Below are 22,938 nucleotides of genomic sequence, written 5' to 3' on the forward strand. Positions count from 1 at the left end.
CTGTCCAATTTGCTCACCTGGTTTTCTTGAAATTCTACCTTTGATCCCAAAGTATACTCTTTCACCGTTCTGGGTGCTGAAAGCGTATGCTTCTTTATCTGCCATTAAGAAAATATACCATCGGAGCTTCCCGTAGAATTCAATTACAACGTCTTCCATTAAAGAATTTAAATTGAAGTTTAATCATCTGAACCAAAACATACATGGAAAACAAGAAATCAATGTCAAGCATAAATGATCAAGTAACTCAGTAAATACCAGAAAGCCACTCAATTGCATTATAGATTTTGCTTTCCTCTCTTCAGATTCAGAAATCTAAAGCCATCCTTCCATCCCTTTCATTTTTATGGAATAATCGACTCTAAACACCAAATGTTTATGGAAGAACCAATACTGTTGTGACAACTTTCAAGAGGTTAATATCCAGATGAACCATTCTGCAGTGTTTGCTTTACAATGAGAGAACAAAACATCAGTAGAAATTAAATTCGAGTATAAGCCCCCAGTAAAGGATTGTCATATACAACTATTTAAGACAGTGAAGGGAAGCTGTAGATACAAGTAATATCAGAAACAAAGTCAAAATGGTCTCCCAACAAATGGTTCTTAAGCTTTTCAAAAGCTTTCAATTTTGTTTGCGAATCAAATAGACAACTTCGGGAGAAATGGTCCACTCGTGATTCATATTAGTTAAACAGTCTTATGCACTTGTGGTAGAAAAATCCAATGCGTTATAGAACTTCTGGTTCGTCCTAAAAGTAGATATATAAAAGTAAAAGCCTGAATATGAATATAACTTATATTTACATGATAATGAATTTATGATATATACAGACCAGTTCATAAGCAACATACATTCCAAAAGCACCATTCTGGCCTATTTGAGGTACACTCTGTCGAGCTGGTGCAAGTGTTGCACAATTATCATTAGTGATTACACAACAGAACTCCTAACTACAATTAATTTGGTTAAACAAGCAGGACGTGCAGAGCCACCTCAAGCAAAAATTGAAGACATTCATAGTAAAGTTCCCTCTTTCCATTTATGAGTTGGGCCAGCCATTTGGTGAATGCTCTTCAGAGTGGCTATTTTTCTTAGCAACAAAGCGTGCATGGATTAAATTCCCGGTTGCAATTGCTTCTTGGATGTCATTCTGTGCCTTTTGGCATAGTTCATCAAGTGCAAGCATTGGAAATGGCTCCTCAATGAGAACTCCAACCTACACCAATCAATTTCACATTTTTGGATTAGCTTTCTTCTAACCAGAAAATTTATTATATTTAAGAGAATCCATCAATACTTCTTCAAGTGCTCAATCAATTTAGATTTGAGGCAGACCCAAATTTAATCATACTTTGGCAACACTCTATCAATGATGAGTGGTTGAAACTAAATTTCTGACAGTGTAAATACAAAAGCTCTATCAATAACGATTCCCCAAAACTGAAAAAAAATATTTTGTATCCCCATAATTATTTCCAAATGTTTACACAAATCAATTCTCTAAAATGTAGCTGATGGGAAGAAAGGCATTGTCACAATTACTCAGAAGAAAGGAAAACCTAAAACTGTTTACCTAATGGATTACTCAGAAGAAAGGAAAACCTAAATAATGTGCAAGAGCCTAAAATTAAAGGTCGCATCCCAATTCTGTTGGCTGCATGTATAATAATTTACAGAACAACCTATTTTGACAAGTAGTCAGGGTAAGGAGAGGTACATACTTCTTCAATGCAAAACAAAGAGGCAGCGCTAATAAAAGTTGCAGGAATCACAATCCAATGACAATCGTCCCAAAGTATGATAGGTAGTGTCAGATGCCAGAGGACAAGAAACCTTGATGTCAAGCGAGTATATGATAATGGAATGGGAATGCCCATAAGTTGTTCACATATGCCAATTCCTTCATGGAAACAAGAGATCTTTGATTCCTGTGCCACAATGGGGGAAGTGTTAATTGAGTTATACAGCCAAGGAATTACCACATAGTGAAGTGTTATGTTAACAAATCCAAATCTAAAATACAACCTCGCTACCAAATTACTGAGGAGTCAAAAATTTACATTCTTGACAAATTCACATGCAGCAATGCTGCCTAATTCAACATGTACAAACATGCATACAATTACAAAATGGTCTGCCTCATCAAGGTTTCTGAGTCACATCATGACTATAATTGTGACGACATCAACTGCATTTGAATGCAATATTTGTTGTATCTGTTGATAATATTTTGAAAGATTAGAGTATCACATCATTTTTAAGAGAATATTTTAAGCTCATGCTTATCTGAAAAAAGGATATTTCATGTTTCCATCTTTTTACTTGGTTCTTGTGTATAAATCTCATATATCTACTCCTGATTTCCATGTTTTCTAACTTCTAAGAGACCTGCTATTTTTTCAACTCAACATTTTTTCTCACGTTTTTCAGCATTCTCTTTCTCTGAGTTCCTAGGTTCACATCAAGATATCTTACTGGTTTTAATGCCTCAACCAACATCAAGAGGAGCTTGTTTAATCTTGTAGGAGCTGTGGACCAAGCGGATAAGTGTTAATTCTGGGAGTATTATCTCACACATCCTGTTTCTGTTTATGACAATTTGTGGGATTGCGGTGCATTCATGAGATCCTGGTTTTGACCAACTATAAGAAGAAAAACACTATCAACCAGGACATTTCCAACTAGTAATTTAAAACCTTGCTCACAATTCCAATTACTTCATACATACCAGAACATTTCTTCTAGAATCCTCCAATTTCAGCAACCGAATGCTCTGCGATATAAACTCAATAATGCAGCGTGGCTGGTGCTTTGAATTCATTACCACTGCTAGATCATCCACTTCTAGCAAATCCTGAAGATCTCTCCTGATATCCGAACCATACAGCACGTGGCACTGCATTCAAACAGCAAGTTTCACTATCAAACACAACTAACTACCAACCCACAAGTCCAATCACAAAAACCATTCACATTAACATTATAAAACGCCCAAATGGGTAGAACCCTAACACGTTAGGCTATGTTTGAATGAAGTTCAAAAAGTACTTTTGCAAATTCCAATGCACCAAATGAAGAAGAAAAAAATGTTGTCTTCAGGTTAAAAATTGATCTACAATTGTTGTCTTCAGATTAAAAAATGCTTCAGATTTAGCTTTTGAGCATGTTGTATTAACAAAACTTCTCCAAACAAATTTAAGATCAGATTTAGAGAAGCTAATGGAAAATATCTTCTATGAATTAACTCAGACAAGCTGATCTCAATTAAGGGAAAAACTGTTTCATTTTTCCATCCTACAAGTTCTAATCGAGAAATTTCTTCAAGCAAACCTATTGCTTAAATTAAAGTTGAAAAAGTACTTTCGCCATTGAAATGCAACAAACGAAGATAGAAGAACGTGTTGCATCTAGAAACCTCTTTTGAGCTCTTCCAACTGATTCAAACACAAACTTAGATCTAGGTTTTAGAAAACAGTCATTAACGCTGCAATCTGCCACACGATCTGCATTGGTCTGTCATTTTCCACAGTACAAAAAATTGCGATTAAAGTTGAAAGGCTCAGAAAGAGAGACCTTAAGCGCAATGGGGAAGGCGATTATGTACTGCAAAAGCGCGTGCTTGAGGGAGAAGTCGGCGTTATCGACGTCGTCCAGGATGGCGGCGGCTTGTCTGGCGAAATCGTGGGTTCCGGCGATGACGTTTGTCCAGGCCTTCTTACCCTCGACGAAGCGAGCGTAGGAGGCTTCGGTGCGGAACACAAGGAGGAGGGCGAGGGCGGGGGCGGTGAGCTGGTAGGGGAGGGAGGAGGAGTGGAGGAGGGGGAGGAAGTCGGGGAGGATGTGAAGGATTAGGGCTTGGTTGTAGGAGGCGATGGCGGCCGCGAAGCCGGTGAAGAAGAGGACAGGGGGGACGAGGGAGAGGATCACGCGGGAGGAGAGGCTGGAGAGGAGGTGCCGGAGGTGCCGGAGGGAGCTGCGGTGGTCGCGCCAGTTGAGGTGGGTGTAGAGGGAGCGCTTCTTCTGCATGCCGCGCTCCTGCACCGTGTCGGCCCAGTCCGGGATGGAGCGGAGGAGGGAGATTAGGGCCTGGTCGGGCCCGGAGGCGGGCCCGGGAGGCATAGAGGCGGAGATGGTGGGCTTTTTGTTGGGCTTGGGAAGGAGAAGAAGGAGGTTGTGGTTGAGAGGGCATTTTGGGCAGAAGAGAGAAGAGAAGAAGGTTGTGGGTTTGAGTTGTTGGGTTCTGGGTTGGTGGTACATTGAGTTCGAGAAGAAGAAGAAGACGAAGAAGAAGAAAAATAATAGAAAAACATGGAACGCATGTACGTTGATTATGTTAAGGTTTGTTTTAGTATGTGGGAAATTATTATTGGGTGGCTCTGTTTCCAACCAAACTGTGTTTCAGACCAAACCAAAGTTAATCCTACGTTTCAGGAACACTGGGAACCAAACATGCCATGGTTGGTTGGTTGGTGGGGATGAGGGGGTTTTAGTTTCAAAGAACCGTTGATGGCATGGTTGGTAGGTTTTTTTTTGAAGGTGTTGGTGATGGCTTGATGGATAATGCACCACGTTTTTACACCTTTTTAATTCACCCACTAAATATCTACCTGTACTCAAAAATATCTTCTAAAAGGTGTTGGATAGATTAAATAAAATAATTTGGAACCAGTTTAGAAACCTAATATCTGAAAGGGTCTCTATATTTGATAAGTATATTTTTGATTGCTCATAGTATTTTTGTTAAGGGATTTTATCACGTAAAAGATGGTTATTAACTATTGATTTTGTACATTCAGTCTATGGGAGGAACCTAAACGAGTTGGATCGACTTGTATAATCATTTCTAATTTTTTGTGATCTGTTACATTTTCAATCATTAAGCTTTTTTGTATGAGAACAAGCCATAACTCCAAGAGTTTTTTCATATTCCATATTTTTCAAGTTCTATAAGCCTGAGACATGTATGTAGTTCTATAAGTCTTAGACATGTATGTTAGCAATTTGATTTCATTTTTGTAAATAGTCAAATTTGGTGCAAAAAGTTTGTTATTTACAAGGAGAATTAACACGCTCAAACCACTAAGAAATTGATTCTCAATATGAGAGATTTTTGAATTTTCTACTCAAGGGAGTCAGTTTTCACAAAATATTATAAAATGGGTAGATTTTTAAAAGATTTCAAAAATGGGTAAGTTGTGCTACCCCCAATAACTTTGTTTATAGTGCGAGTCAAACATGGTCAAGAGCGAGAATTGTAAGAGGAGTGCAAGCCTTCAATTTGAAGTCGTAATGGGGTTATATGACTTTAGTTTGAAGTCATAGTGTGGGCGCATGAATTCCAATTTAAATTTGGAATCGCTAAAGAGGGAGCGGGCATTGCCTTGTTGTAATCGATTACAAAGACCCTGTAATTATTACCAGGGGTGGGTACTTGAGCTAGCAATGTTATTGTAATCGATTGTGGTCAATTTCAAACAATTCGCCTTCCTTGTCACCACGTCATAACAGTTTGTTCTTATTCTCATATACAATTATCCTCATTTATAGATCTTGTTTACCGCCTTCACACCATTAATATGGTTTGTCAAGTTCAATTTCATCTAATAAGAAATGAAGATTATTGGTCCACCTATACAATACTGAATTTCACCATTGATCCTTAAATGTGTCGTAAGGATTAGGAACATGAGCTACTAAACGCATTCATAATGAAATGGATCAACCACTTCCAAATAAGCCAAAAAAATGTTCTTATTGTCGCAATGAAGGTCATCCATAGGGGAACATGTCCTTCGTTAGTGAAGTTCATTGTTTTGTAACTTTTAATTATGTATCCACCCCTGATAATCAATTACAAGGTCCTTGTCATCGATATCAAAAAGCCTATGTCGTTATCCTGACGATTTCAAATTTAAATTGGAATTCTTGAGACCCCACTACGACTTCAAACTAAAGTCGTATTGCCCCATTATGACTTCAAACTGAAGTCTCACATTCCCTTACGACTTTCATTTTTGACCAAGTTTGACTTATACCATAAAAGTTGATAGGCGGCAACACAACTTACCCATTTAAAAAAAAAAATGCCCATATCTGTAATATTTTGTGAAAACTAACCCCTTTGAGTAAATAAACTGAGATTCTCCTTATATTAGGTGAGAAGATAATCGATTCTTGGAGGTAGAGGAAGAGAAGATAATTGATTATCATGTTATTAGGTGACAACATAATTGATTCTAGCTGCAAAATGAAACAAGATGATTGATTATCGTGACCTTTGAGTTCTCCTTCATTTGCCATGAAACCTCTCCTACCCCAAAAGCATAAGCCATGGAGAGTGGAAATGTGAAAAAGCATTGAAGACAAAAGGGTAATTATGTTGGTAGGGAATTGTCTTTCCTCTCAAATTTCTCCATTATAACGAAGATGAGTCTCATCCCTATTCTCCTAAATTCCTTGTCAAAATTCCTCTGAAATCGCTTGATACAAACATAACATTCATTGCATTTCTATCTTCTAAACAGTATAAAATTATAAATAAATAGAGATTAAGGTCTATTTTTTTTAAGATAGATTTGGGGGAGTGTAAGGGAAAAATAAATGAAAATAAAATTGTTTGGATTAATGTTGTGTTTGTTTGAGATAATATCCTCTTGAAAAAAAAAGGTGCAAATCTTTTTTTAATTAATTTATTTGGAGGAATTTGTGTAAATATACTTATAAGGGTGAGCTTCCTATTATTTTCGAATGAAAAAGTCATATAAACTTATGCTTTATAACAATAACCAATTTTCCTTTTTTGCAAGAATAATAATACCAATTTAAATTTTTACTTAATTCATTTAAATTTAAAGTAATCACAACATTTTATTTCACTTAATTATACAAAACTCATTTTAATTTTATATAATTTTTGTTAATTTATTTTAATATAATTTTTATTAATATTTTTTTTTTATTTTAAATAATAATTCACATTTAATAATAATAATAATAATAATAATAAGTTCTGATATATCAATTTGTATGACTTGAATTAACAAAATTTTTACAAGAAATAATATTGACGAGCAATTTTAACATATTTGAAAATAAATGACAAAAGTAATATCTTCACACGTATACGTACTGATATATTGCTGGAAACTTTTCAAAATAGCTAAATACACGTATTATATATAAAAGAAATATAATATGGAAAAATTTTAACTCAAGAATCTTAAAACTAGCGTATTAATAACAAATTAAAAGAATACTCTATACTCTTTTAATTATTTTTTATTTTAATTAAAATATTGATATTTTAAAAATTAATAATTATAAATTGATTATCATACATTTGAGAAGTTAATATAAATTGATTATTAAAAAAATTGTGAGATATTATAATTAATATAAAATAATAAATAATTAACTTTTATTTACTTCCTTTAAGGGATCCTTATGATCATCGATAAAAAAAAATCATAAGATATGATGACCACATAAGAATCATAAAATATAACATTACTAACTTTTATACAATATATTTTACATTGCATAATATCCTCTTATATTAAACATAAAATTTTATACATGAACAATATATAAAAATGAAATAGCAACGAAATCATTGAATAATAAAAATATTAAATAATATAAAAATTTTAAATAAAAAAGAAAAGAATTTTAAATTTAATTGAACCTAAATTTAATCTTGAATGAAGTGAAATATTATGTTTTTTCTTAAAAGAAATTCTGACAGGAGAAACCCTGAAATAGGTTTGGGGAAGAACTTGAAGCTTCAACCTATAACTGTAGTGTTTGATTTGAAGTAAAGATCATCAGTGATGAGTCTCATGAATCCGAGAACAGAGAAATTGGTGAGAAGGTTAACGATTGTGACCACTGTTACTGCTTCCTATTTTCTCCTAACCGCTGACTACGGTCCTCAACCCAATGCTCTCGATCCTGTAAGTCTCCTCCTTTTCTCTCAAGCTATTTTTTTTTTTACCATTTCTTCCATGCCCTACACGGTTTTTCCGTTATATTTTAAAATTCTTATATGGGTTTTCTCTTTCTCGATGAACCGTTTCAATTTGTTTTTCTGTTTTTAGTATATGTTGCAATGTTGAATTACCGTCCTTCATTGTTTGGAGTTGGCTTTGCCTGTTGGTTTTCGTTCTGTTTGCAAAGTTTGATGAAGGGTTTGTTTAAATAAACTTTGCTGTACGCACTTCTAGAGAAAAAAAAACAGCTTTTTTATAGGTTAAAATTAGATTAGTTTATTATGCAAACTAATATGGTAGATCTAATTTGCTGATGAAAAAACTCATCAATTTTTACTTCTTAGAAAGTGACGACTTTTGTTGTTGTGAATTCGAAGGTATAATAAAACCTTGTGTGGGAAGGGGATGATAGGCTAAACTGCAAGCAAAGTAGCTTGGGTTGGATTTGACAGAGGGAAGTGGGAACAAACAGCCCTCAGAACGACTTTGTGGTCACTTTAGTTGTAATTCTTAGCAATTTTGAATCCATTGGTTGTATTTATAAGACATGTTGAAACTAGATGGAACATAACATAAGTTTCCTTCTATGATGCTATTCAAAATAGAACTGCTTGAGGAGTTAAAAGTTGTACATTTTGGTTTCACTAAAAAGGGTGGAGCTAATGAGTGCAGAACATCATTGTTTTACTGTGTTCAGTTCTGTTTGATCCGTGCCTCTAAAGCTCTTTACTATGACAAGAACAGTGAAAAGAAACACAAACCTAATACAGCCTTGTGTCCTCCAGAAATTGTGTCAGGAAATAAGAATATGGCACAGGACTGGATTTGCTATTGCGTTGGCTTTGCTATAACAACACCAAAGGTATAAAATTGAAGGCTTTTGAAAAGCTTATGAACTATTTTGTTTTGAGAAAATGCTTTTCTATTTTTCACTTTTAATTATAAATGCACCACGGTATTTTCATTTGTTTTCTATTTTCAAATATTTTTCCTTTTGTTGGAGAAAAAAATTGTTTTAACTGTTTCGTATTCAAACTTTTGAAAATAGGAAATGGAGTGAAAATAATGTGAGATTTTTATAATAAAAAGTGAAAAACAGAATTGAAACAAAAACATTTTCTCAAACCAAACAATCCATAACATTCTTTTAGAAAAACACAGCATTAGCTGATAGGATGCTATTAGAGTATGCAAATTCTATTTACCTGGATGATAGCAGCTGGAGGTATTAATTAGTATATTCATTTCTTAGGTCTCAGATCAAGTTGATTGGGTAAGTGTATTATGGTGGGAGAAGTAGAGAACAATATCCTAATATGTTTATTTACCTTTACAGTCCTGTTCACAGTGGTTTCATGCCTTGCTACCAACTCTGTTTTTTCATGTTAAATGTGATGAAACAAAAGATTTACAAGGTTTTTCTCATTTGTGATGAGTAAGTTTAAATTAGTTTGCCTCTTGTAAAATTGCAATTAGATGTACAGAAATGACATAAAGGGGGTTTCCTGGACTTGCATTCCTGTATGGCAGAATCATGAGCCGTAAGATATGTCCTGAGTTGGAGTTTCTTTGGTGGATTAGAAGCTATAGCCTTGCAGTTAAATATAGGTGCCCTTCAAAATTAGACAGGTTCTACATACTACGTAGAATCTCTTCACCAGTAGTAATCAGGATGTTGATACCATCTAAAGTTACAGTGAATAATCTCTAACCTTGATGGACAACTTTGAGGTTACAAACTTTGTAGCACCTGCTTCACTTTCAGCTCTGTCTGAATGATTGGCATGATAGACACAAGCAGAGACCAATTTAGCTTTGTTTCTGGCACTGCTTCTGTCTAAAGCTTCCCTTGACTGCTACAATTAGCTGCGACAGTCCTTTTGTGCGGGCTTCTACTCCAATTTGATTTCTACTGACCCTCTGATGGATGTTCTATTCTCATTGTAAAGCAGACAGTACAGATTGGTTCATTGGGATATTGACCCCTTGAAAGTTGTCGCAAAAGTTTTGGTTCTTCCATAAACATTTTATGTTTTATTTCATAAAGATGGAAGGGGTGAGGGGATGAATTCACACTCTTAATCGGAGGAGAAGTTGGCAAAATCTAATGCAATTGAGTGGCTTTCTGATATTTGCCGAGTTACTTGATCATTTGGGAATTCATTTATATTTGACACTGGTTTCTTGTTTTCCATCTATATTTTGGTTCAGATGATTTAACTTCAATTAATTTTCTGATGCTATATTTTCTTAATGGCAGATTAAGAAGCAAATACTTTCCGCACAGAGCACGCTGAAAGGGTATATTTTGGGATCAACGATAGAACCTCAAGAAAACCAGGTGGGCAAATTGGACAGCAACAAGGATCAACCATAGATTTATGGGTAGTCTTGTATAGCAACATCATGCTGAGTCAAAGTTTTGTTTTAGCAGCTTGAACTGAAGTGTAATAGAATGATGCTATGAATATAGGCTGAGGATGAATAAATGATGGAGGATTGTCAGCACTATCAATAACATGAATATGACCATTTGTGTTATTATGGAGCAGCATCTGTATTGTTTCTTTGTTTTTCTTTTATCTGAGCAACCAAAATTGTAATTGAGAAGGGTGTTTTGCACATCAATTAAATTGAATTAGTCAAATCCGAGCATCTAAAAGCTGTGTTGATATCTATTGACTGCTCTAATGATTATTCATCGATTGAGAGTGAGGGTATGCAAACTTTGAGCACGGAATAACTAAACTTTAATTAGGTTATGCGACTGTTGCATACGTTACTTGGACATAAGATAGAACACTTGTTTCTGGTAATTAAAAGTGCAAACGTCTTTCTATTCCAAATCCATAACATTCTTAAAATCATAACAGTTTATCTTATAGATAACCTACAAGTAAAAGATCAACAGCAAGAACCTGAGCAGACTCTTCTGAGATTGATTATAATCTGTTTAAAAGTAACTTACGTGCAAAATTGAAAACTAAAAATGAAAGCTCAATGTATATTCCTTGAGAAAGAGATAGCCAAGTCATAAAAGAAAGTGATGAAGGATAGATTAACAGATAAGGATATAAAAGTGGATGCAGAAATTGAGACACAAGGCAACTTTATCATTGCACTAATATCCAAGAATAAAATTAATCCTTGCAGAAATAATTATTTTACAGAACCAAAACAAATAAATTTTACTCCATTCGCCCAAAAGATAAGTGTCGATCCAGATTTCTAAACTTCATTCATGATAACAATTTATCAAAGTTAATTTGAAGTACATAAAGTGTTATTTTACTCTCAGAAACAATGCACAAGAACGCTCAAACCAAATAATCTACTTTCATTTGTTAAAATCTGCCACGTCCACATTAATTCAAAGGGCTTATATTGCACATGAAACACGCAGATCAACTTCAAGGTAACATAAGAATGGTACAATCTCTTTTAAATTTCAAGTCAAAGATTTGCATACATGCAAAAACTGGACAACTAAACAAAATGTTAGCCCAGACATAAATGAAAACAAAAATCATTGGTTACAATACCCTCGAGTTTCCGCCAGCAAAATACATTAACTGCTCTTTTAAGTTAGCCTACAGCAAAATCCATGCATGACACTGAAATATTGATAAATGGAAGTTGTGAGCACTATGGCTCCATTTACTCAGACTTAAAATATCCCTCAATTACAACACTCTGATCAGAGGCCTTGGACTTCAGGTTTAGCACTTTCATTCCTTGGTCTAAGCTCTTCAATGTCTGTAGAGGATCTGGCTCAGTACGTTTGTTCCAAACAGGCAAAATTTCTGTGATAAATTTATTAATATAGTTATTCTCAATAGCCTCCATAACAAGCACTTCAAACTCACTGAAACTACCTCTAATATCTAACAGAACACTGCACAATCCTTGATTATTACAATAATCCAAGATCACATCCAGATTTATTTGATCCAGAACTACAGTTTCAATTCCTTGTTGAGCCACTTCTGGAGCTGTTCCTGCTTTATTCTCAGTGAAGATTATGATTTTGCTTGTGATGTCATTGATGGATGATAGAATTTGATTCAAAGAACTAGGATCTTTATGTATTACAATCCGAATTGGTTGGTTGGCTCCAGGTTCTTGAGATGCAGGTACTTTAAAGTTTTCAGTGAAAAAGGAAGAAGACATTACCACTGCATCATATTCCTGTAATAGCCTTGAATAGTAACCACCACATTCTGCAGCTCCATTCCCAAGCAAGTTCAAAAAATTTCCATTGACAGAAAGAGAATATCTGCAATGCAAGTACAGGCTAGGCTGTGAAGTGATGTTTATGAAATAACTAAAACACATGAGGATCAACCAAACTCCAAAATGCATCCAAAGAACAATCATCATTGTTAGGAAAAGCATGTGAAAGTGTCAAAGGACAAAGGAAGAGTTGAATTACCTCAAAGTAAGGAAAGGTTTTCCCGTCAACATGCGATGAATGTAAGGCTCATTGAGACTCTTGCACAACTCTTCCTCTACACCCACAACAACTTCAATTCCTGCATCTCTCAATCTTTCCACCCCTTTGAAGGCAACTATGGGATTTGGATCCACCATCCCCACAACAACCTTTTTCACTTTAGCTTCAATTAGAGCTTCAGTACAAGGTGGAGTCCTACCAAAATGATTACAAGGTTCCAAGCTCACATAAGCAGTTGCATTTTGTGCCAAATCACCAGCATCTCTCAGAGCAAACACCTGACAATCTCATCTCCCCAACTCAACATACTCACAAACACAAGTCTTTATCCAAAGGCTAAGTAAGAAACAGTAACATCTCACAATCAAAACATGTTCACCAGAATATCTCCTAATTTTATGTAACATTCACCAGAACCGTAAGAATAATTTTTATTTTACATACAGAGAATAATTCAGATAGACAGAGAGGGGAAGAGAGGGAAGGTAGGTACCTCAGCATGCGGTTGCCCTGCTTTAGGGTGGAACCCTTCACCAACAACTATCCCATTCTTTACAATAACACACCCCACCAATGGATTGGGGCTGGTATACCCAATAGCCTTTCTTGCAAGCTCCACACATCTTCTCATGTAAAACCCATCATCACTTTCTCCATCGGAGGATGCACACTGCACCCCAAACCCATTCCACCGACTCCTCCTAATGGGTTTGTAACTCCCACCACCAAAAGTCAAACACAACCTAGTTCCAGCCTTGGAGGGGCTCAGGGTGGACACAAAAGATGCAAACTTTGGAGGATTTGCAGTAATCGAGAACCTGGGCACCTGAAGGGTGCAATCTGAACACAGTGCTTGCATAGTGTTTGTAGATATTACGAAAAGAGAAAAGCAATTGTTTTATTCTTTGCTCTCCCGGTGTAGCCAAACCACCTTTGTCCAAACAAGCAAGATTGCCTAGAAAACAATTAACTATTTTTTTTGTTTAATTAATTTTTAATTCAGTAATTTTGGGCGCATATGATTTGGTTCATTCAAAATTAGAAAAATCATTTATTGTATCACTTTAATAAAAAGTATAGTTTCAATTTCATAAATATATTTAAAGACTATAATATACTTTTCTTCTAAAATTTAATATTTTTAATATAAATAATGATATTATGACTTCTACTTATTGACTTTCATTTTTTATTTCCTAACATAACTTAATCTGAGTATTTGATTAATATATTAAAGTAAAATCAAAATATAATTTTTCTTTTAATATTTACGGGTGTGCGAAATAATACAAGAGATTTCTCAATAATACAACTCTTTGGTCTATATGAGCATCAATCCCAATATCAAACAACACTATATAAAGCACAGTCCCCGTATCAAATCAATATACAAATATCTCACCCTCCTCGTCAAGTGTTGGAATAAATAATATTTAATTATTCAAGATTCGAAATAAAGCTCACATTTCAATATTAGACTAACCAACACAAGTTATTATGCCCATACATCTTCACTCCTGTCTCTAAATTAAACACCGTAACAGAATATTCAAACAGACATCTGAACATCAAGTTCAAAATCAAAACCTTGAAAATCATTCATTTACATACAACCAAATTAAACGTAAAACATACTTAATGAAACTAAAATCACGGGACCATAATCATCAAATGGCAGGAAATTGGAGAATAAAAAACCTTCTCATTCGATTAAATGCAAATCCGAGCCAGAGGAATATTGTACTAATTCAAGAAACAATTAATTAACAACATGCCAACAAAATGAATTTATTCATTCATCATAGCATATTGTACGTAAGAACCACTTTATTTTTATTCATTTATGTCCTAAATTTTAAGGGCTTATCTTAAGCAGATGGACCTAAGACTGATCCATTATGATTTCACTTTTATGAAATAGTGTTCACTCCTCACCTTTTCTTTCCAACAGAGAGAGAGTTCTGCTAGAGTTTGGTCCCCTCTTGGTCAAGCTAGCTCTAAACTCGGCTCTATTTCATGTGAGTTAACTCTCAGCTCATATTAGTTCCTTCTTGTCTCCTTTTCGTCTTTCCGCTAGAGGTACACTGCGGTAACCTCGTTCCTTTGTTTTGTGCTGCTGTTCCAGTTCATAAATCTGCTCTTGGAGCTACTGGGTTCGTTGGCTTAAGAGTCAAAGTCTGATTTTAGCCCCTTTCCAGGTAAGGGAAGCTAGGGCTCTATTGTCTACTTAGATTTGTGCTTGCATTGCCGTTGTTTCATGATTTTATGGCTTGTGTGCTATTGTGGAAATGTGAACTGTCTAGTATTACTGTTTGGGTATGAAAATATAGTTGTTGCAGGGAAAATAGTGGCGAGGTCTGATACTCTCGCCCAAGCGGGCCTGCCTCGCCTAGGCAAGACTTGCAGAAGCAGGCCAAGTTCACACTCGAACCCTCGCTCAGGCGGAGAGCTCTTTTTTTGAGCGAGGTACTATCTCGCTTAGGCGAGAGATTCTCGCTTAAGCGAGAACGTGTGGGAGCCTTGGTATGTTGCTCCAGTTTTAGCCCAGGCGAAGAACCTCACCTTTGGGCGAGGGGTGGCCTCGCTCAGGCGAGGAGGGCTCGCCTATGCGAGCGTTCACAAAATCTCCCAGGGCCTCTGTCGCGATCTCGCCTAAGCGAGAGTCTGTAGCTTAAGCGAGAGCACCCCTCTCACCTGAGCGAGGGCTTCTGGCTTGAGCGAGATGTGCTACGGGTCACACTATTTTTCCTCACATGGTTTTTATTGGTTGTTTGATTGGTTGGTTTGCTTATTTAAAGTATGATGCATGTGATTATGCATGAAATATCCGAGGGTATGAATTTGTTGGGTGTGTTGGTATGATCTGGGCATGTAAAACAAATGGGATGGTTGGTAATGAAAGTGGCATGGTGTTGGTATGAGATATGATATAAATGGATGAAATATGTTATTGGTATGGTCAGGACGTAATTCCATGAGCCTCTAGGTGAGACTTCATGGTGGTGTCTCAGTTGGTCGGGACATAATTCCATGACCCTTGTTAGTGAGAGTTCATGGTGGTGCCTCATCTATATAATTTAGTAAGGATTCAAGGTAAGGTTGCATCCTGACACTCTAAGGAGTCAGTTAGTCTCACATAGAACGAACTGACTCTTGTGATGAGAGTAGAAGAAGGCCTGAAACTCATTAAGGGTTAACCTTGTGTGTGGGGGTTGAGACATTGTAACACTTAGCTCGGGGGAGAACAGCTCGGTAGAGTAGGGAAATCCACCACAAGTGCAAGCATCCGCTGAATCCGACTAATTGTATGTATCCGGATGAGTCGTGTCTGAGTCTTAGTGTATTGTTTGAGAAGTCATAACATGATTTGTGTGTGGGGTTGAGACATTGTAACACTTAGCTCGGGGGAGAGCAGCTCGGTAGAGTAGGGAAATCCACCACAAGTGCAAGCATCCGCTGAATCCGACTAATTGTATGTATCCGGATGAGTCGTGTCTGAGTCTTAGTGTATTGTTTGAGAAGTCATAACATGATTGATTGACATATGCATCTTGGATTGTGAAATTGTATGCAACTGTATGATAAACTATTTTCTACTCTAGCTTACCCTTTTGTTTGTTGTATGTTCTGTTGTGTGGTTTTCTCTTTTTGCGATGATCATCAACTTGTTGATATGAGCAGATGTGAGAACTCCCCGTAATCATCAGGGTGATGGAGGTTCCACTGCATAGTCTGCTTGAACTGGAGTTCATTTTATTTGGGCTTTTCTCTAGGGTTATGACCCATGTAGTGTTTTACTTCTGGGTTGTACTTTTTATTACTATTAGTTTTTGGTTTTTGGTTAAAAGTCTACTACTAGTGTGTGTGAGATGGCCTAAATTCAGTTTCAAAACAGAGATCAGTGTGTAAGATTAGCATGATAACTCATTAGGGTTTAGGAGAATTGCTCCTAACAAGCATGTGAAATTGGTTTAAAATCTTTTAACATTAAATATATGTGGGTGAGATTGCCTAGACCCAGTATGTCTCAAATCAGAGACACTAATGTGTAAGATTAGCGTGATAACTATTTACATCACCCATTTCATAATGTTAAATACAAGTTTGTAATTGAGTATACTGTGATTTGATAGAAGAATATCAATAGAGTTAAAATATTTAAATAATGATTATTAATATGTCCAACCATAAGTGAGAACCATCACACAAAGTTTATAAAAAAATAAATTAAAATATTTGTGTTAAGGTTTGAAAACTAATTAAACTTTCGAATTAAAATCTGAAAGACAAATTCAACAAAAACTAAAATTATATTTAATATACTTTTGAGACTCGGAAAGATATAGAGAACTGAAATAAAATTAACTTGAAAAAAATTAAATTATTGTTAATGTATGTTTAAGAAAATAGCGCTATGGAGAGGAAGAAGGGAAATAGCATCTTGGAGAAGAAGCATGTAGTGTCCTAGGAGAAGGAGAAAGAGAATGAAATAAAAGAAAAATAAAAAATGCATAAGAAATATATATAAAAAACAAAACTAGTAACAAACAAATAATAAGAAAAATCTGGATATGGGTCTGGCTCTTCCAATTTTCTCTTTACACATTATTGTTTGTAATTTGAACTTTTTTGTTTTTTTTATATCGCTGTCTACTATTTCCACTTTGGATTTTATTCATTACACCTTATTTTCTAGATTGATTTGGATTAAAGTAAGATACATATGTATGAAAGTATGACATGATGTATAATTTAAGATTATATGATAATGTGATATGTGAGTTATGGTGTATATGCAACTCTTAGGAAGGGAGTACTATATTGATGTGATATTAAGTGGTCTATTGAGAAGTGGTTTCATCAAGAGATTATATTGACTCTACTAGTCTCCTACTCATATAGAAGAAGATGTCTAGTTGTGAGACTTGATGAACATTTTATCTTTCGAGTTTTAGTGATTGATATTACAAATATAGAATTTACCATCTCGTACTTGATGGAAGTGAGATTTTTTGATTTTGTATTATATAACTATAACTCTTTTGAGGCAAGGGTGAGAAATAACTATCTTCGAATCTATTCAATACATATGTTTTTTCGGACAAATAGAGTAAGATGTTAGTGTTATATGAACCATTTTAAAGTAAAATAAAAATAATTAGAAACATACTTTAATCAAAAATTTTAATTTATTATAACCTTTTAACGAAATAGTTTAATTGAAAACAAAAACAAAAACTATTTAAATATTTAAAAAAATTGAATTAACAAAATATTTTGGTTTAGAAATAATATTCGTGTAACTACTCCAATTGATAATAATTGAGACTCATATTTAGCACTAATTTATTAATAGGTACGTAAATATCATTTAAGTTTTGTACGAGTAACTATTTAACTATTGCTCTTTTAATGACCGAGGAATTTAGTTGTAAACATTGACTTTGAATATCTTTTTTCATCCCGCTATAACCCTAAAAACTAAAAAAAAAAACATTATTTGTACATATTATTAACTTTCAAAGTGCATACAACATCTCAAAGTATTTAGATATCAGTTTAAATGAGATTTGCTAGTAATAATAATGATGATGATTTTACACTTAGAGCAATGAAGAATAATAAATACTTTAAGCTATTTTTCTTTGTGAGGATAAAATAAATATAATTTTATTTTTTTATAAAAAAAATAGCTATTAAATATGAGTTAATTTAAAGAAGGAGTCATAACTTTTTCATTTTTTTTTTAATTTACACAGAAAAAATTATTTCATTTTCATTTTTTTCTTGTGTCGTAGAAGTGTATATGAATAAATTTATCCAAATCAAATTTAATAATTTCATCATGAATATACAAAACTAAATTTGCATGATAAATAAAATTTAGGGTTAAATATGTTTTTTGTCCCTTGATCTTGAGTGAAAATTAGAATTAGTCTCTTTTCAAAACATTGGCTTCATTTAGTCTCCCAACTTTATAAATACATGAATTTAGTCATTTTAATAAAATTTTGGTTTATTTGGGATTTCAAGTGCATTTTATGGTATCATTTGAGTTATTCATACGACATATTTTCACTTTAATGTTAGCTAAGAAACTATCATAAAACATATCTGAAATGTCAAATAAACTTAATAAACTTTGGTTGAAGGAATTATCCGTGTATTTCTAAAGTTGGAGATTGAATTGAGTCAAAATTTAAAAAAAAAAACTAATTCTAATTTTCACTGAAAATTAGGAGACAAAACATATTTAACCGTAAATTTTATGAAAAAACAACATTTTAAAGTAATCTCCTGCATATTTTTAGATTTTAAGTATCTATATTTAATTATATTAATTTTTGTACATAACAAGTTCATCTTACGCTTATATCTCATGGGATTCCACTTTTTGTTTTGTTGTTGTTTCTCAAAATATTATCTTTTCACCATTATTAAAAACCTTAATATATATAATTTTATATATTATTTTTGTATTTTATCTTTATAATTGTTTTAGTTGTTTAGTGAGATAAGATAACAAATATAAATATAATTAGATATTAAATGTCTCTTAAATTATTTGTATTTTATTTTTATTTTTTACCGAATCAATCAAGCTACAAGATAAAAAATGAAATACATTATAAAAGAAAATCATGGTGATAATTTTGTATATTGTGGAACGTACTAGTACTACCAAAAGAAGCCTTCTTTATTAAACCAAACATGTCATGAGACGCATGGAAAAATGGAAAAAGAGTATTTTCGTTTGAGCAAATTCTGCTAGAAACTTAGTGAGAATGTTCTCTACATCCACCCAACGATATAAATAAAGATTGTTCTCTAAATCCACCCAACGATATAAATGAAGATGATAAAATTTATATTTATAAAAGTGATAGATTTTGAAAAAATATATTAAAAAATATTTTTATTTATATATTGATTTATGTGTGTGAAAAAACAATAATTGTGAAGACCAATGCTCCCTTCGCATTGAACCAAGTTCTTATATATATATATATATATATATATATATATATATATATATATATATATATATATATATATATATATATATATATATAACAATTGAAAGTAAATATGTCTTTTAAGTTATTTGTATTTTTTTAATGTGTTTTACGCACTAATGAAATAATTATATGTTTGAATAAATTACATTACAAGAGGTTTTTCATCGGAAGAAACATGTTATGATAGACGGGAAAATAGAGTTCACAATCAAATCATATGCTATAAAATATTTAAATTATGTTTGGATTTGAAGATGAATTTGAAGAAGTGAATTTGTAAGAAACAAAAATGAATGTGAAATTGTTTTGATTAAAAGAAACATGGTAATGGTAAGAAATGAGAATATTTGAAAAAAATTATAAAAGTTAGTGAATGATGTCACAAATTTAATAGATTAAAAAAATATTTTAATTGAAAAAATATAAAATTATTATTTATTAATATTTATATTCATTATCATTATTTATATTATTATTATATTGCATTTATTATTATTATTATTATTATTTAAATAAAAATTAACTTTATCTAAAAATAAAATTATTACTGTGTTGAAGAGAAACTTAAAACCCAAGTAATTTTTTTATTACTGTGAGTTTTTTATTTTCTATTTATTACTTTCTCAATAAATAGTCAATTTGTGCATGCATTTCCATACTTTGGAAGAAGCGTGGCCTTAGTGAGAAAATTTTCTACATCCATCATAGTGAATATATATATATATATATATATATATATATATATATATATATATATATATATATATATATATATATGTTTTCACTCGGTTCTCAATTTAGTGTTTGACTGCTTTTTTCACTTATTAGGTGCATTCATCCATGTTAATTTTTAACTATGATCTCACTAGTATTGTTAGTTTGTCATTTAAGCACTAGGATTTCCAAAATTTTTTCTACTCTTCCATATCCAAAAATGGTTTTTCTTTTCAAAAAATATTGCTTTCCTGGTTCTTCTTTAAACCTTTCAAAACATATTTTCAAAGGGTTTAATAACTATATCTAAACATAATTCAACTATTCAACTACTATGATATCCCAAAACGTGCAAAGAAATTAAAACTTGAACTTAATGCCAAAAACTAAAATGTGCAGAAAACTAAATGTGCAAAAATTTAAAACAACTTTATTTTTTGTGGTTTCAACTTTCTCTACATCAAGATCCTTTATTTATCTCTTAGATTGAACCACTTTGTCAAAGAACTTATCATCTTTAAATTTAGAGGTCTCCCTCTCTTTTATGACTTAGTTATTAATTGTTTGACAAACTTCAGTATTGACAAATTGATGGTCAACTTCAGGAGTAGCAAGTTGATGATCAACTTTAGTACTGGTAAGTTGTGTTTCTGGTTCAAATCCTTAACTTATTTGGCCAGATTTAGTATTGGCTAGTTGTGTTTTTTAAGTACTAGTCAAGTATTCAAAGCCCCTTATTCCAATTCCCATTGTTGTGTGCAACGTTCATTGAATGTCTCGATGTGAGTTTAGGGATCTTCATAATATGTTCCTGAAAGCAAATGTGAAAAATGAGGTTAAGAAATGCAGATTTAGTTTCTACTCTTGTGGTAGGTGGAATGACAAATCTGAAAAAAAAATTCTAAGTCTTAGGTGCATGTCAAAATCTCCTTAAATGTCAACAATATTTCACTCATTGTTGAACTGTTGAACTTTTGAAACTTGCTTGACAATATTATTGTTATTGAACATGTGAAACATGTATGACATTTAGTGTTGTTATTGGAGTTGAAAAAATAGCACTTTTCAATCTACTTTTTCAAAAAGAATTTGAATGTCCTATATATCAAAGAAAGAAAAAGTTCGTTTCATAAAATTTCACTAATATTAAAAGTGAAAAAAGAAGCAAATGTCTAAGCCCAGGTTCGAACCGGGAACTTCTAGTGTGTGAAACTAGCGTGATAACCAACTACACAACCCAAACTTTATTGATAAACAAATATAACCTTACTTATAATTATTTTAAAGGTTTAATATCTAATTTTTTCCATATATTTGTTAAGTTCTTTTAATTTGGTTCTAACATATTTTTTTTTTCAATTTGACCCTAATATTCGTCAACTTTGTTCAATTGAGTCTTTTTTCCTAATAGCGTTAAAATAATTAACATTGATCGGTACAGGTCGGAAAAATACGGCTACGTGGCAGTGATATATGTGACGTGTGCTGTTTGAACTAATTTTAATGTATTTGTATTATTATTTTTCAAATTGAAAATGTGAGAAATTGTTTCTAATGTTTGGTGCGTTTAGCGTTTCATACACGAGTGCGAGATTGAGGCATTTTGGTTCTAGAAGAAAGCAACTTGGTGAGCTGAAGGTGGTGGAATTCGTCGTCGTTTACAAATATTTGGCGATTTATGGTGACTAGAGACGAAGTTAAGCATCAAAGAGGTGAGTTTCAATTTCATCATGTTATTTCGGTTTCTTTTAAGGGTTCGGTGGTGAAGTGTGTTCTGTTGCTATTAGATTTTGATGAATTGATTAATGTCCTTCTTGTTAGTTGAGTAATTTTTTATAGACTTCTTCATCCCACTTTGTCTTCTATTTTGCGTATTCGGTTGTCGGTATTGCTTCCCCACCTGCTCTCATTGAGTTGTTTCTGTTCTTTTTTTGTTTCACTCATTGTTTAACTTGTGAAACTTGCTTGACAATAGCATTGTTATTGAACTTATGAAACATGTATGGCATTTAGTGTTGTTATTAGAGTTGAAAAAATGAGCATTTTTCAATCTACTTTCTTAAACAGAATTTGAATGTCCTTTATATCAAAAAAAGAAAAAGTTAGTTTCATAAATTTTCACTAATATTAAAAGTGAAAAAAGAAGGAAATGTCTGAGCCCAGGTTCAAACCGGGGACCTCTAGTGTGTGAGACTAGCGTGATAACCAACTACACCACCCGGACCTTTTTAACAAGCAAATATAACCTTACTTCTAATTATTTTAAGGGTTTAATATTTAATTTTTTCCATATATTTGTTAAGTTCTTTTAATATTTTTTTTGTTCAATTTGATCATAATATTCGCCAACTTTGTTCAATTGAGTCATTTTCCCTAATAGCGTTAAAATAATTAACGGTGAATAGTACAGGTCGACAAAATACCATTACGTGGCAATGATATATGTGACGTGTGCTGTTTGAACTAATTTAAATGTATTTGTATTATTATTTTTCAAATTGAAAATGTGAGAAATTGTTTCTAATGTTTGATGCGTTTAGCGTTTCATACACGAGTGCGAGATTGAGGCATTTTGGTTCCAAAAGAAAGCAACTGGGTGAGCTGAAGGTGGTGGAATTCGGCGTCGTTTACAAATATTTGGCGAGTTCTAGTGAAGAGAGACAGAGTAAAGAATCAAAGAGGTGAGTTTCATTTTCATTATGTTATTTCGTTTTCTTTTAAGGGTTCAGTGTTGAAGTGTGTTCTGTTGCTGTCAGATTT

The 22,938-nt window shown here is 33.2% G+C and overlaps 3 protein-coding genes and 2 non-coding genes across 5 annotated transcripts; 1 reads left to right on the forward strand and 4 right to left on the reverse strand.

The window, feature by feature from the left end:
• Nucleotides 1-767: 767 nt before the first annotated feature.
• On the reverse strand, nucleotides 768-4,556 carry LOC114165706 (UPF0187 protein At3g61320, chloroplastic). The gene is made up of 4 exons (XM_028050269.1): nucleotides 3,578-4,556; nucleotides 2,733-2,900; nucleotides 1,726-1,932; nucleotides 768-1,220 (listed from the first exon to the last, which is right to left on the reverse strand). The coding sequence occupies exons 1-4, from the start codon at nucleotides 4,259-4,261 to the stop codon at nucleotides 1,044-1,046; spliced, it is 1,236 nt and encodes a 411-aa protein (XP_027906070.1). The 5' UTR covers nucleotides 4,262-4,556; the 3' UTR covers nucleotides 768-1,043.
• A 3,163-nt stretch (nucleotides 4,557-7,719) lies between these two features.
• LOC114166174 lies at nucleotides 7,720-10,639 on the forward strand. Its single transcript, XM_028050852.1, has 2 exons — nucleotides 7,720-7,956; nucleotides 10,253-10,639. Exons 1-2 carry the CDS (start codon nucleotides 7,834-7,836, stop codon nucleotides 10,367-10,369), a joined length of 240 nt encoding a protein of 79 aa, XP_027906653.1. The 5' UTR covers nucleotides 7,720-7,833; the 3' UTR covers nucleotides 10,370-10,639.
• Nucleotides 10,640-11,401: 762 nt separating this feature from the next.
• On the reverse strand, nucleotides 11,402-13,385 carry LOC114167650 (riboflavin biosynthesis protein PYRD, chloroplastic-like). Its single transcript, XM_028052764.1, has 3 exons — nucleotides 12,939-13,385; nucleotides 12,425-12,723; nucleotides 11,402-12,268 (listed from the first exon to the last, which is right to left on the reverse strand). The coding sequence occupies exons 1-3, from the start codon at nucleotides 13,302-13,304 to the stop codon at nucleotides 11,650-11,652; spliced, it is 1,284 nt and encodes a 427-aa protein (XP_027908565.1). The 5' UTR covers nucleotides 13,305-13,385; the 3' UTR covers nucleotides 11,402-11,649.
• Nucleotides 13,386-21,347: 7,962 nt separating this feature from the next.
• On the reverse strand, nucleotides 21,348-21,421 carry TRNAV-CAC. The gene has a single exon. It is a non-coding gene; the product is annotated as a tRNA-Val (tRNA).
• Nucleotides 21,422-22,328: 907 nt separating this feature from the next.
• Nucleotides 22,329-22,402, reverse strand: TRNAV-CAC. The gene has a single exon. It is a non-coding gene; the product is annotated as a tRNA-Val (tRNA).
• Nucleotides 22,403-22,938: the final 536 nt, after the last annotated feature.

This window comes from Vigna unguiculata, chromosome 10 (genome assembly GCF_004118075.2).
Source record: "Vigna unguiculata cultivar IT97K-499-35 chromosome 10, ASM411807v1, whole genome shotgun sequence".
NCBI lineage: Eukaryota > Viridiplantae > Streptophyta > Magnoliopsida > Fabales > Fabaceae > Vigna > Vigna unguiculata.